Raw genomic sequence first — 15,271 nt, 5'->3', positions numbered from 1 at the left:
CGACAGGTTAACTACCTCGCCTGGTGTACAGGAGAGGTCGTGGGTTTTATCCCAACCCCTGATGCCTGCTGTATATTTGGAGTTTGCGTGTCTGTCACTCCCTGTGGTCGCGTGGATTTTTCTCCGGGTCCTCCGGTTTTTCCCTCCTCATTTAAAAACATGCGTTTAGAGTATTTGGATCCTGCTATACATTTCCTCGTGATAAGCCACATAGTTGAGCTATTATTTGTGACCAGGTAACTTCTGAAAAAGAGCTATGTAGCTCAGTGGGTCTTACCTGGTAAATTAAAAAAATTGTTTAAATGATTTTAGGGCAGTTGTCCAGGGCCGCAAAGCTGTGGGAGGGCGCTGACAATTGTGTGAGGGCTCAGAAAACGAGCGGAGATAGGAGACACAGATACGAGGTAAACCACATCTGCTTTTTTCACGTTGGATAAAGTTCCATTTGTTCAGTCGAAACTTGTTTGAAAAATCAATAGGTTGGATAAAACTGCACAGTAGCACTAACCTTATTCTTTCTCACGGAGGGAGTAAATGTTTATCTGGCATGTTCCGTCGTGGAAAACAACAAGTTATTCAGCTTGTACAAGTACATTTTCACTCAAGCAAGCCGAGTTGTAGCCAAATCACCCAGTCTCATTAGATATCGGAAGCTAAGCTGCGTTTTAGCCTGGATAGTGCTTGAGTGGGCGACCACCATGCATGCCAAGTTGCTATTGGCTGCTGCTGTTGATGCTGCTGCTGCCGGGCTGCGTTGTGGGCAGCAGAGGGCAGTGCGGCAAAATCCGTTGTTCTACCGCACTTGGCTACCTGCCTTCTCAAAACCACGCTGATAATTATCGGCAGTCAAGTCCGGTTGAACGACCCACACAACCTGCACGCACGCCGCTGGGGAGGAGGCCCTCATCCAGCAGTGGACTAACAAAATGCCCACGCGTGTCTGTATTTTGTCCGTGCTGTCGTCAGGTCGATCCTGACCGGGCTGTTCCCTCCAACGGCCGGCACGGCGTACATCCTCGGCAGAGACATCCGGACGGACATCGATAAAATCCGCAAGAACCTGGGCGTGTGCCCCCAGTACAACGTGCTCTTCGACCAGTGAGTTCACGCCCCATTCGTTTCACCGGAACATGCCCGATCATGTCAGGTCTGGGAAGCTAAGAAGATTAAAGCTTGGAGAGTGTTCATCATTGCGTAAAAACGGGATTTATAGGCTGCTCACGGCAGTGCCGGATTAAGCTAGTGCGGGGCCTGTAGCATATGTTATAAAGGGGCCCTAATTTAAAAAAGACACTTAAATAATTAAAACACAAAATTTTAACTTGCATAGTAAAGTATTTGCATTTTTTCATTTGCTATACAGCGAGATAATACGACAAATCACTAACCTTAAATACCCAGTCGTTCATAAAAATTGAAGGCAGTATAGTACTATAGTAATAGAGTAAGTGCAGAATCACTGAACCGGAATTGATAGCTTGAAAGCATTTAGTGCGGGGCCCTTGAAAGTACGGGGCCCATAGCAAATGTAGCTTGTGCTACTAGGATAATCCGGCACTGGCTCACGGTTACGCCGTGGTGACGTGCGGTGAAATGAACCCACGCAACCCGGGCACGGTGTGGCGGAGGCTCTCATCCAGCAGCGGATTGACAACTGGGCCCTAGATCCAGGCTAGATTTGACAACATAGATTATCACGATGTAAGTTTGGTCTATTTTGAGGAAAATAGGAGGTAAGAGAATCAGACCAAGAGATGTGGTAAAGATCTAAACTTAAAGACGACTTCAATTATCAGAAGCAACGAGGGTGATTCACGGCAGAAGACAGTGAAAGTAGTTCAAAGAGCAGTTCTAAACAAATGAGTTTTCAATGTAGATGATTTAAAAGTGCATAGTTCATTGTTCTGGCTTTTCGTTAATAAAGCCGTGACCATTGTTGCCAGACCACCTTGACCAGGACTATTTTTTACCATGCAGTTGGAAAGGTAACCGGGGTTCGAAAGTGGTTCAATGTTAACTACTTCGCCTGGTATACAGGAGGTCGTAGGTTCGACCCCAACCCTGATGCCTGTATATTTAGAGTTGGCATGCCTCTCTCTCCCAGAGTCCTTGGCTTCTAAAAAAGAGCTACATAGCTCAGTGGGCCTTACCTGGTCAAATACAAAATAGTTTAGTTTAATGAGCAACTCTAAGAATTACACATTTTACATAGCAGGGTGGGTAGGGGAAGTGCTGCTGCTCCCTGTTCTGTGGATCGGAGGTCATGTCGAGGTATTCCAGAAGCTGCTGCACATTTTCCGCTACCGCGGGTCATTCTCTCTGCTCTGAAAGATTTCCCAGCAGATTATTGTCCTCGTGGTGCATGTACGTAAGTTTCTTGAACTTCTTTCGCACCGTATGTAGCCAACCGTGCTCATCGGAGGTGCGGGGGAAGGGCAACATAAAAAGCAGTTCTAAAGAAAGGAGTTTTCAATCTGGATTTAAAAGTGCATAGCTCCACCAGTAGCACAATCGAGAGTTCAGTTTCTTTTAACAGTATCTTATTTATCGTTTTACGGATTTGATTCACTCGAGTGGTGCTTGCCACTCCTCTCTCTGCCGACAGATTGACGGTGGAGGAGCACATCTGGTTTTATGCTCGGCTGAAGGGTCGCTCCGAGCAAGAAGCGAAGCAGGAGATCGAGCAGATGATCCAGGACGTGGACCTTGCCCACAAGAGAAGCGACATCTCCAAGAGCCTCTCGGGTGAGCAGACGCACAGCGCAAAGGTCACACGATGTCTCTGTGAAACTCCCAGCCTGCTGGGCTGACCGATGGGCCTATAGCGGATGGACGTGACAACGCAGGGGGCCACTGACCCGTCCGTACGGGTTTTCAGGGGTCGTGTTACTGCGCCAATGTGATTTTTTGGGTCGTGCTGTTTTTTGCACGACGTTCCCTGACGTTTTAGGTTCATAACAACAGCCGTGTGAATAGAGACCCGCTCGTTCCCCACGGGGTTCCCTCCAGCAGGGGAGGCCCTTCCCGCGATCGCAGCATCGCTCGCCCCACTGCGATTGTGGTGTCCGATCCCTCGACCGTGTCAGCGCGGTGTGAGACGTGGACGTTCACGACGCTCCTTTGCCCACCGGCAGGCGGCATGCAGAGGAAGCTGTCCATCGGCATCGCGTTCGTGGGCGGCTCCAAGGTCGTGTTCCTGGACGAGCCCACGGCCGGCGTCGACCCCTACGCCCGCCGCGGCATCTGGAACCTCCTGCTCAAGTACCGGCACGGTACAGCGCTCCCGCTCCACGCACACACCGGCAAAGATCCCCCGTGTAGCCTTGAACAGGCTGTTGGGGAAAGTGCTGTTAGCGAGCACCTATGAAGCCTGGCACGGCACACGAGGGGGTGGGTGGCCAGCACCATGCCTGCCGCGGCATTTGGAATCCCTCTGCATCTCCACCATGTCTCCCCTGAGTTCTTCCTCTCGTCTCATATTTTACCTGCATACACCATGTCTCCCACATGTCTCCCCAGCGTCTCCCTCGCGTCTACCCCATGTCTTCCCTGTGTCTCCCCCACGTCTCCCCCACGTCTCTCCTGTGTCCCCCCCACATCTCCCCATTGTCTTGATATCTCTCCACGTCTCTCCTGTGTGTGTCCCCCCCCCCGTCCATGCTCCCTATACCCCCCCCCCACCACCGCCGTGCTCCCCTCCATCCCCTGGCCACACGCAGGCCGCACCATCATCCTGTCCACGCACCACATGGACGAGGCGGACCTCCTGGGCGACCGCATCGCCATCATCTCCCACGGCCGCCTGCGCTGCTGCGGCTCGTCGCTCTTCCTGAAGAACGCCTTCGGCGCCGGCTACTACCTCACCATGGTGAAGCGCAGCGGCAGCGGCGGGAGCAACTCGAGCTGCCTGGCCGGGCTGGCGCGCTTCGAGGCTGACAGCAGCTTCACGGAGCGCACGCGCAGCCTGCTCATGCAGGTGTGGCACGGCAGGCAGGCCCCCGATGTACGCGCACCGTGACACGCGGTTTCCACTGCCGCCTGCCGCCCCCCACCCCACCCCCTCCTCCCCAACGCCACCTTTCTCTCCGCTGCCGGCAGCCGCCGCCGCTTTGACACTTCGCTTGCGCTGCGGGGACAAGAGTGGTACGGGGTCGCGGGCGCGATGGGCACAATTTGCTGGAGGTTGTGACACGTATACGTTTTAAACAAGTTTTTACAGCAGTAGCTTCCCTGGGTTCCACCGATAGTCAGTTGTCTGTGTTTTTATTTTATATTTTGAGTCGTTTTTTTGTACTGTATTGTGATTGGGTTTTTACTGGTGTGTCAGTGTTTTATTTTTACAAGATTTCTTTACATCTGTTATACAGTGCTTCGAGAAAAGGCTCTTTGCAAAACGGAGTTTCTTTTTTATTGTTATCTAATTCGAGTGCCGCCGGTTGGTTCACGTCCTGGGAATGTGGAGTTTCACCTCTTTGGCGAGGGCCCGCCCTTGAAGCTGCCAAATGCTAGCTAGAGTGAGGAGATGCTGTGTTGAGGTGTGGGTTTTTTTCGAATTGTTAAGTTTTAAGATAATGCATTAGTAAGTTTTATTTCGATTTAAAGCTTTCGTGACTGCAGGGATTCATCTTCTTGGTTCTTTCGTTAAAGTCACGTAGAAGGGAAGTAATAAAATAATAAAAATAATTTTATTATGTTTTATTTTTATTATAAAAATAATTTTATTATGTTTTATTTTTATTCTTTTATTACTTCCCTTCTACGTGACTTTACCGAAAGAACCAAGAAGAGTAAGTTTTATGTTTAGAGCTTTCCTCTACTATGTGGACCAGAGATACTTTACAGTAGTTCTGTCATAACTACTTCCAGGCGCTATTTTTTATGGTCGAGTAACACCCACGATCCGCATGGCGTGGGGTGGCCATCATCCATCAGTAGATTGAGAATGCACTTGACGTCTGCATGATACCGTTTCTGTAATGGTTAAATGCATTGTGCTCTTGTGTCGTATGAGCAATATCATGAAGAAGCCATGAGAGATATTGCTGCACTTTCTTACCGGCCTGATGGAGAGAGAGAGAGAGAGGCCACGGGAGAGTGAACGGGGCTCGCTCCGTTTCCTTTAATCGTTTTCATTGCCACGTTTGTCAATCTCCACTCGATGCAGGATGATCGCCACTCAGCGAGCAGCTCAGACGAAGGATTCGGAAGCGATGAATCCAACCCCGACTCGATCGCAGGTTAGTACAGAGCCGTCCTTCTTCTTGAATTATGCCCACTTGTGGCGGGGGGGGGGGGGGTCTGCATTCCCTCTTCTTCTGACCATGAATTCCTTTCCTGGGACCGTCAGATCCCCCATCCACTGCGCAGCCCTTCACATCCTGACTCGACACTTCGAACCGCCTCTTTTGTAAGGTGGCACAACAAACATAATTGTCTGTAATGGATTGCCACAGCTCCCAGCAGTGGATAGAGCATGGCTGATGATCATGGCTGATGATCATGACTATGATGACTGCGGTGCGTAGACACAAATGAGACTGATGGTGGAGTTGCCATTGTACGTTCCACCCAGAGGCGCGCTCTGTCTAAACGTTCAACGCCATTCACGAATACAGGCCGCTGCACATCCAGTTGCTTCGGTTTTCTTTACAATTACAGTAACTTCAATTCACATTTTGTCATTAACTATCATATTATCATCATCATCATCCATGATCAATCCACTTTTTGGTAAAGGCCTCCCCTTGCCATTGGCATCTCTCAGAGTCCTGTGATGCAACATTTTACCCAGCATCTGTAACTTCATAATCACCACCATCATCAGCTCCGTCATTGTCCTTTTTAATTCCAATGCAGTTCAAGTGGCCAATCACTCAAATTCAGAACCCGTTTATCACCTTTGTGCTTGTAGAATAATTTCAACACACGTGCTCCACACTGCCAATCACAAGTTTTAAAACTCGCGTTTTTAGTGGCACTGCTTCCCTTTAAGCGACGTGACTTGGATCTCCGGTGGTGATGGTGGTGTTGCCGTGCGGTGTGCAGACGTGAGCTCGGTGACGCGGCTGTTGCAGCAACACTTGCCGGACGCCCGGCTCATCGAGAACTTTGGGCAGGAGCTGACCTACTTGCTCCCCTCCCATGGCGCCAAGGACGGCAGCTTCGCGCTGCTCTTCAAGGAGCTGGACGAGAAGCTGGCGGAGCTCGGCGTCTCGAGCTACGGCGTCTCGGACACCACGCTCGAGGAGGTTGGAACGAGCGCGCGCACGCACTTGCAGACGCACGCACGTACAAAGACAAAGATCCCCCGTGTAGCCTGAACAGACTGTTGGAGCAAGTGCTGATAGCTAGCGCCTAATGAAGACTGGCACGGCACACGAGGGGGTGGGTGGCCAACACCACGCCTGGCTGCCTTTGTCTCCCCAGTGGCGATGTTTATACACCAGGTACTCATTTGAGGCTGAGTCGACCTAGTAGAGTGCCAAGACCAGTCCAGATAATCGTCACTGGTGTTGATCGTGAGCGGGAATCAAACTCGGGTCACCGGGTTCATAGCACACCGTGCTAGCCGCTAGACTACCGCTCCCCACACACGAACAGTCATACACATACATACACATACAGACCAAAAACAATACACGCCATTTGCCACAAAGTGACGGTGACGTCACCACGGTGCCTGTGCCAGGCCAAGTGCACTTTGACGCCACATGAAGTGTCGAAGGCTCGCTGCTGGCAGGAGGTCATGGGACAAACCCAGGTCCCATGGGTTGTACTGAATGATGCACCAGCTGTGCCCCACGTGGAATATATACAGACACGCACACACACACACAAGTACAGACACGTGCACATGTACAGACACCTAAAAATACACACGCACGCACATGTACATACTTGCGCACGCACACGCACATATATATACAGACACACACACATACGAGAAGCTGGCGGAGCTGGTCATCAGCAGGTACGGTGTCTCCCCAACGCCACGCTGTCATGTTGTACAAATTCGACTGTATCTCAAGACACTCCTGAGAAACAGTGGGCATATTTATTTAATAGAAAGCGAGGAAGAGGCGGTCAGTCATAGGCAGAGGAGGGGAGGAATGTCTTACGATCTGGACTTGAACAGGGGCAGGGAATCGGCAGCACGGATGGCGGGGGAAGGGAATATCAGACATTGGGGGCCAGCAAAGGAGAATGAGTGACCTTACAGATGCACCACACCGCTTGCGCTCCTGTCTGCCACCTCGCTGCGTGTTCCACACGAGTACGCGCGCGTTCAAGTGGTGCGTCACTCACCCACGACCCTTTGTGTCTTTCCCAATCTTGCAGATCTTCCTGAAAGTAGCCGAGGAGCCTGCCACCAACAGTCACGCAAACAGTGAGTCGCAACAAAGCCTTTGCCGCGCCTTTCGCGGAAATTCCAGAGCAGTCCAGCAACGAGCACGCGCACAGCTCATGTGACCTCCGCCGTTTCGACCGAGCTGGGGTTAAGGTCGTTATCTGTGGGACCCTTCTTGGCAGTACTCTATCAAAAGATTACACTCAAAATAAGGGTCCCATAGATAAAACAGCTTAACCCGAGCTATCAATGCCTTGGCGTTTGGATCGTCCTTGTGTTGTTCGCCTCTTGGCGTCCTTTTAGTTGATAGCACCGGTGAGACGATGTATGTATGTTGAACTTCTTTTGCACCGTATGCAGCCAACCGTGCTCATTGGACGTGCGGGGGAAGGACAACAAACTAAACACGATAGTCAGTTCTAAAGAAATAAGTTTTCAACCTAGTTTGATAAAGGAGGCTGTCTTTGGTGTAGGCAAATCATAATACATAATCAAAGCGTATTTTGTTTGTGTGTTTTAACAAAAGTAATGCTGACTCAATGCCTTGCAACGGATGTTTTATTCAGCATTTAAACATTTAAAACACCTGCTGTAAAGCATTTATTATGGTTATGGTCGTGTCGTGGTTTCACTTCAGACGGGGAGATTCCGAGGAAGAGACACAGGAGGATACGTTTCTCCGGATGTCATCTGACGACCCACGCCGAGCCCGAAGTGGACATGGAACTGGCCGAGAGGAACGTGTTTCAAGGTGCTTTGCGCTCCCCTCGCCTGTTGGCTCACACAAGCCTCTCGGGTTTAGGCGAGAGAATCAATTCTCCGCCGTCTTTGTCCAAATAAAAACTGCTCGCGATTTTCTTCAATTCGGGGAAGCCACGTGGAGACGCGGGGCTCTCCCCGGTAACACTTTTACCCAGTGCCCGCTCGCTCATCGGTGCTGCGTTCCGCCTTGTGGCACACAGGGACAGCTGCCAGCCAGGGTGTTCCCCTGCCGCAGGGCGCCCCGAGGTGTACTACCGTGGGAGGCGTGGTATTGATATGGAGTGTTGATGATGATGAAGATGAGTATTTGGCTGCTATAAATGTCCACGTGATGACGAGCCACTTCGTTGAGCTATCATTTGTGGCTAGGTCGCTTCTGAAAAAGAGCTACGTAGCTTGGTGGGCCTTACCTGGTAAAGTAAAACATAGTTTATAGTTTTTTTTATTAGAAATCCAACTATCGGGCGAATTTTTAATGTATGTTTGTATATATGTTCAACTTCTTTCGCACCTTACTTAGCTAAACACACGTAAAAATGTGCTGGAATGCGCGGTGAAACGGAAATACAAACTATGCAGTTCAAACGACTGTCTAATAATAAGTAGAATTCAACATTTAATCTGGGTGACACCGTGGTGGATGTCTACTTAGATATTGCTTTTGACTGATAACGCTGAGCTGTTACGTTATGTGTGTGTGCACGTTGTGTGTGTGTGTACGTTGTGTGTGTGTGTACGTTGTGTATGTGTTCTCTGTGTGTATGTACGTTGTGTGTGTACGCGTTGTGTGATTGTGCATTGTGTGTGTACGTTGTGTGTGTGCGCGTTGTGTGTGTGCACGTTGTGTGTGTGCACGTTGTGTGTGTGCGCGTTGTGTGATTGTGCGTTGTGTGTGTGAAATTAACGTTATGGTGTGCTGTGCATTTCAACTACTGCCCCTTTTTGTAAACACATGCATGCCTAAAGGATACAGAATCCCAGAGCTCTGGAAGAAAGGTATATCGAGTTCATTCTTAAAGCCTTCTTTGGAATTACCTCTTCGTGGCCTATCGCTGACTTTGATTTGAAAAAATGTGTTGTGTGTTTTTTAAATTAAATATTTTAGCAAAAAATATCCACGAATTTCTACAATACCATTCATTGGCTGAAATCTATAAATCGGCTACGTCTCGGGTGCAGTCGTGTCGAATGCTTTTGTTGCACGCTGCTGTTGTTGTGTGCTGGGTTGTGTTGTAGCGGGGGTTGCCGCAAACATGTTTACACGACGTATATAAATGTCGTACGATATGAGAGCCACGGTAATTTGTATCGTCTGTTTTTGCAACGATCCTTACAGCGTGATTATTTTTAGCCGATTTAGCCTTCCTTAAACGTTTTATTGCATTGACAAAATAGCAAACTCGGTAACTAAAGTTGTGAATGTATGGCTGTTATACGTTCAATCAATGCTTTAAAAATATATATTTCCAGAATGATTGAGGGCATGGCGATTATATGACTTTCAGTGGTGGTGTATTAACCATAAATACCATGTGCCACCTGCTTCGCAGCGGACATTAACTATTATTTTTGTAGTTCATTGAATTTTACTATAACTGACAACATCGGTCCATTTTAAGTGTAACTGAGTGCAATGATTACAACTGCTTACGTCAGGCTCATGGAAGTAAAGCCAAGTACAAAAAAAACTATACAAATGTGAAATGTAAATAACCAAGTTTGGGGAAATTGATAGCATGATGATCGTCATATCGTCAATTTTTAAATCCTATCGCAAAGATGATCGCGCAGCAACCCTGGTTGTGACCCCTGATGTGCTTTACAAAATGATGAATGGCAATGATTTAAAAATAACCTGTGGGGATATAATTAATTAATGATTAATCCTCTCCACGAGTTCATGAATTGTCTCGGCTGGAAATTGCTACTCCATTTGAAAATTAATCATTTGAAAAAAAATCCCGCATCACCCTCTTGCTGGTTTGAATCTATACTCGATGAAGAGCTGTTTAAATACACGAATCAGTCGATTCCTGCATGCCAATGCAATTGAATGCCATTGTGTGTTGACAAACCCGAATTTTGCTGGGAGCCCATTCATTTCTCTGACATTTGACACTGCTATGGCACTTTTACCGTCACCACCCCCACATCCACCGTTCGCAGTTGGCAACCGACGTAAAGTCGATGTTTTATTGGTTATATTTCGGAAAAAATATTTGATCATCTCCCTTATATTTAAAAAGCCCTTGACACAAGCATCGGCTTGACTCATACATTTAATACGTGTCTCTCAATTAACGAACGGTGTTAAGTTGAGTGCCAGAAACAGTAAATATACGTATTTACAACCTGTACATGCAGGTTGCATTTGTAAGAATTATAGTACTTGCAAAAAAGGTGAATTCTAAACAGGCAAGGGGCACGATTGTGTTTCCATTCGCTCTTCCCATCATGCCTTGCATGTCACACGGCATCACCACACCTGAGTCAAAAAAAAGCAGTAATAGCAGCAGAGCCTTGCTTTTACTTGTTTTGGTTTTTCATAATATTTTTTTCCCGCCCCCCTTCCACCCCAGCAGAGCTGGGAGAGTTGGAGAAGCTGAATGAGCTCGATGGGAAGGGCACGCAGCAAATCAGCGGCATACAGCTCATCCTGCTGCAGTTCAAGGCCCTCTTCATCAAGCGCTTCCACCATGCCCGTCGCAGCCGCAAGGGATTCGTCGCCCAGGTAAGGCCTCAGATTCCAGGTCCAGGTCTCCCCTGCAAAATACACTTTAGCCTCAGGGGGCTATCACCATCTTATTCTTCTTCATCCCCTGCCAATCTTGGACCATTGGGGTAAGGTCCTCTTCTTCCTTATAGGTGGGGGGTGGGGGGGCTCTCCAGAGTTTGCACTGATGGACACCCTTCCACTAGCAGTGAGCAAGCAACTAATACCCGACCCTGACGCCTGTATATTTGGAGTTTGCATGTTTTCTCTCCCCGTGGTTGCGTGGATTTTTCTCCGGGTCGTTTGGTTTTTTTCCACCACATTTAGAAACATGCATTTGGAGTATTTGGCTGCTATAAATTCCCACATGATAAGCCACTTCATTGAGCTATCATTTGTGGCCAGGTCGCTCCTGAAAAATAGTTATGTAGCTCAGTTGGCCTTACCTTGTAAAATAAATAATAGTTTAGTTTAAACTACAGGGCTGCACGTTTGAAGGACCACTTTGTGTAAGGTCAACATTAGCATTTGTATGGAGATTCCAGCGTCTGCGATAGGAATGTGGAATTTCCACCACTGACTTGTAATACTACGGTCCCCTGATTGAGGTGAACACCACCTCGCAGGGGGATGCACTCTGACTTGGTGTGTAGGCTTGACGGGTGATTGGTTCTGCGTTCTCAATTTATTTTTCAGATCATCTTGCCGGCTGTGTTCGTTTGCTTGGCACTGGTCTTCAGCCTCATCATCCCTCCGTTCGGAAAGTACCCAATGCTTCAGCTGCAGCCCTGGATGTACGGAGAGCAGTACACGTTCCTGAGGTAGGCCTTTCCCTCCTATCAGCGTCTACAGAGGTCGGGCAGCAGCCGTGGCCGTGTGGATTACGCGTTCGCCGCTGGTTGCAAGCGGTTCGCTCTTCGAGCCCAGTGGCCTAGCCCCCTGGTTAATAACGCTGTGGTGTAACAACCATAATACCATGCCACTGCCTGCTTCGCAGCAAGCATTAAAAATCCCCAAAAAGAGTTAGACCATGCATGCCCGCATCACGATCCAAGTTTTTGCTACTTGAAAATTGCTTGGAAAGTGACGCCATCACATGTATCCCTCTATTTAAAACCAAAACAGGAGGAGGATTTATCCACAACTCTGACTGTCGCCTGATGAGACTCGTTGTACATTCCGGCCAAACGTCATACTTGAATTGTAAATGTTGTGGGTTTACTCTCAAACACACCGGTGTACTATACTAGTAACGAATTGGCATGTTTTGTTTACGTGATAAACATTACTAATTGGCTGTGTCGGGTGGTGGCGGGTTTAACGACACGTATATTTACGTGATCTAACCCAAAAAATCTCTACTATGGATAATATTGGTCGCGAAAGCCTGCGTGTTGAAAGCCCCATGACTGTGAAACTCCTGCAAATGTCACTCGTCTGGGAAACGTAGCACCTCCGTCAGAGCCTTGCGCGATAACAAACAATTTCCAAATGTGCTCATGATTTGTTTAGATTTTGTGAAAATTGTTCTTCGGGGGGGGGGGGGGGGGGGTTAAAATTGTATTTTATCGTTGTTAATCACTATCACCTCTCTCAATCCTCACCCCCAATCCAATTGTATTCTCATCTCTGGACCTGTTACCAACCTTTTAAATGAAAGTCACTAATCATAATGTTGTGTTGCATTATATTCTTTCGTTAGTGATCGGATAATTTGATAGTACATTTAATCTAATACTTCACCATCATGACTTGTATTTGCAGCACATACTTGCATGCTTTTTTTACTTTCAATAAATGGGAAATCTAATTTTTTTTATGAGACAATAATGTCCAAAAAGTAGAGAGTACAAGGTTTCAAATTGTCAGAAAGCGTAGCGGACTGACAACATCCAAGGGCGGCACGGGTTCAACGATCGTGCTTGGCTAGTGGTGGCCTTGTGCTCACTTTCGGATATCGCCTAAATAAAAACGAAATGACAACGGGTTCACGGAGTTTGCGTCAGTCTGAGCCTCTCAACGCCGCGTATCGCATGGTGGCCCAAGTGCTCGGTGTGTTAATCGCCCTCACGGGGCTTTGTGCGTGCGTGACGTTGCAGTAATGATGCTCCAGAGAACGTGAAAACGAACTCCCTGTACGACGCGCTGCTCAACAAACCGGGCTTCGGCACGCGCTGCATGAACGGAGAATCCATCCCGTGAGTTGCATGTCGAACCTTCGTTTATTTTTGCCGGTGGAGAATTCTCACGCACACGCCTGTTGCTGAATGTACGACAACCTGCACTGGCGTCTCCTCCATTGGCTGCCGGTCTGGTTTTGAGTTGTGGTCAATAATTTTCTCCTCACCCTACAAGGCCCTCAATGATGGTTTTGCAGTGTGGCCTGTTGTGTGTGCTGAGGTTACGTCTCTGTAACGATGATGGGCGACCAGGTCTTTTCTCGTGTAGGCCTCAGGCTTCCACTGGATGCTCGTTCCGTTGACTCCTCACTTGCTTCATTCAAATTGTGCCTTGAGATGCAACTCACTTATGAGGGCTTTTGCTAATTCGTGTTAGTTTTGGGGTTGGATTTTATTGGCGTGAACTTGTGTGTATGTGTGTTTTATATAGTGCCTTGTGACCTCTGGCTGAAATGCGCTTTAGAAGTGTAAACTATTATTATTACTATTGTAAGAGTGAGGCTGACGATAGGCAAGTGAACTGGAGCGAATCGGCGAGTGCCTGATCGTCAACCAGCCTAACCAGCTACCTAAACAACGAGGCGGGAACCGGGTTGCTCCTCCACTAGCCGACATGTCAACGGTATTCCAACTTCACGTGTGCTCTGTACGCCGTAGGAACGCCGCCTGCATGGAGACGAAATCCGAGTGGGTCCAGCCACCGATGTCTCCGGCCATGGCCCAGACCTTGCAGTCGCGGAACTGGAGCATGGAGGAGCCATCGCCGGAGTGCCGATGCAGCGGAGAGGGGCGCCGAGTCATCCTGCCCGACTGCCCCGAAGGGGCTGGGGGGCCGCCCCCCATGCAGGTACCTAACCGCGGCCCGGTACGCGGGAGGTCGTGGGTTTGATCCCGACCCCTGACTTTTTATATATATTTGGGGTTTGCATGTCTCTATCTCTGCCGGTCGTCGTGTGGATTTTTCTCCGGATCCTACGGTTTTTCCCTCCACATTTAGAATCAACATCACGCGTTTAGAGTATTTAGCCGCTATACATTTCCACATGATGAGCCACTTCGTTAAATTGTAAATATATATTTAGATTTACCACTGTGGAGGTGCTTTTCGTTACATTTTCTCAAAACGTTCAGAAAATCGGTTGCGCCGATGCCTAAAAGCGGCTCGTAACATTTCCACTAGGTGGGGCTGTTGTGAGTGACCCCTGAAAATATGGCGTTCTAATTAAGAAAAACCTCGTCATGTTATTGGCCTTCCCGTGAAAGTGATATAACTGTCTTATCTACCAACGGTAGGCATTTATAAACAATACGAAACAAAACAAAAAATCACTCAAATGCTGGCCCCATGACCCTCAAGTGCACACTACACAACCCCTTTGACACTTCATGGGACCTCCCTTGCCATGATTCCTTACAAAAGGTTTCAGTTTGGTGTTTTAACATCTTAACACCTGTTCTAGTGCCAGAAAGAGTAAAACATATTCTTATACCCTTTGACACTGCCTTCTAGAGTGTGTAGGCCGTGACCTGCTATATTTGCACAGTGCAACCTCGCGTTGTGACATAGTAATTACAGCCATGGGCGCCTTTTTCACCGCCCAGAATGGGTCTCAAAGGGTGTGGCTAAAATGCGAAGCTAATCACAATGAATGAAGGGAAATCTCTCACTCGGACACCTTCACAGCCACCCTGAGACCTCCACGAGGCACAAATCAGACTGTGTTGCAGAGGTTTCTAATGTGAACATCTTAAAATGTTATATTCATTAGACAATTCACGTTAAAATAATCATTATATTTAAGTAAATGTAAACACAATCAAACAATTTATAGAAAAGTATTTTTTATTAGAAAAATAATTTCTCATCTCCAGCTGCTTGGTGGGGCGATGCCCAACGCCCCTAGTGGATGAACCGCGCCTGCCTAAAGGCATTTGCATGGAAATCAAAGCCCCATCTCGCGTGTTTAACATGACCACTTAATTATTGTTGGTCTTGAGATGCGGCTGCATCTATGGACATCGTACAAATCCCAGCCGTGTTGTTGCGTCTGAAACACTTCACCTGTCTCCTGTTGTGCTGTTATCTGCTGTTGTTGTGTTGTTGTTCAACCTCCACCTTGTTTGTTGCAGAGAGTGCAGAACACCACGGACACCCTGGAGGACTTGTCTGGGCGAAACATCTCCGACTACCTCGTCAAGACCTACCCACAGGCCATCCGCAAGAGGTGCCACACGTTTGTGTCCTCTGTACTCAGTCTTAATTCTAAT

General features: G+C 48.1%; 1 protein-coding gene across 6 annotated transcripts in view; it reads left to right on the top strand.

Annotated features, from left to right (window-relative positions):
• The window catches only part of LOC133349078 (phospholipid-transporting ATPase ABCA1-like), a 77,748-nt gene that overhangs the window by 42,145 nt on the left and 20,332 nt on the right, over positions 1-15,271 (top strand). For 3 of the 6 annotated variants that reach the window (XM_061562221.1, XM_061562269.1, XM_061562259.1), the window contains exons 20-33: positions 967-1,098; positions 2,606-2,745; positions 3,135-3,272; positions 3,720-4,003; positions 5,165-5,237; positions 6,046-6,248; positions 7,339-7,387; positions 7,986-8,099; positions 9,077-9,106; positions 10,690-10,841; positions 11,520-11,644; positions 12,923-13,021; positions 13,661-13,850; positions 15,134-15,228. In XM_061562221.1, coding sequence (XP_061418205.1) covers positions 967-1,098; positions 2,606-2,745; positions 3,135-3,272; positions 3,720-4,003; positions 5,165-5,237; positions 6,046-6,248; positions 7,339-7,387; positions 7,986-8,099; positions 9,077-9,106; positions 10,690-10,841; positions 11,520-11,644; positions 12,923-13,021; positions 13,661-13,850; positions 15,134-15,228 — 1,824 coding nt within the window. The remainder of the gene's footprint in view (positions 1-966; positions 1,099-2,605; positions 2,746-3,134; positions 3,273-3,719; positions 4,004-5,164; positions 5,238-6,045; positions 6,249-7,338; positions 7,388-7,985; positions 8,100-9,076; positions 9,107-10,689; positions 10,842-11,519; positions 11,645-12,922; positions 13,022-13,660; positions 13,851-15,133; positions 15,229-15,271) is intronic. The other 3 variants (XM_061562229.1, XM_061562238.1, XM_061562248.1) reach the window with 3 other exon arrangements.

This window comes from Lethenteron reissneri, chromosome 4 (assembly GCF_015708825.2).
Source record: "Lethenteron reissneri isolate LAM-NWPU_2019-01 chromosome 4, ASM1570882v1, whole genome shotgun sequence".
Lineage (NCBI taxonomy): Eukaryota > Metazoa > Chordata > Hyperoartia > Petromyzontiformes > Petromyzontidae > Lethenteron > Lethenteron reissneri.
The sequence above is the reverse complement of the archived record's forward strand: the minus strand, read 5'-3'. Positions and strand labels throughout refer to the sequence as shown.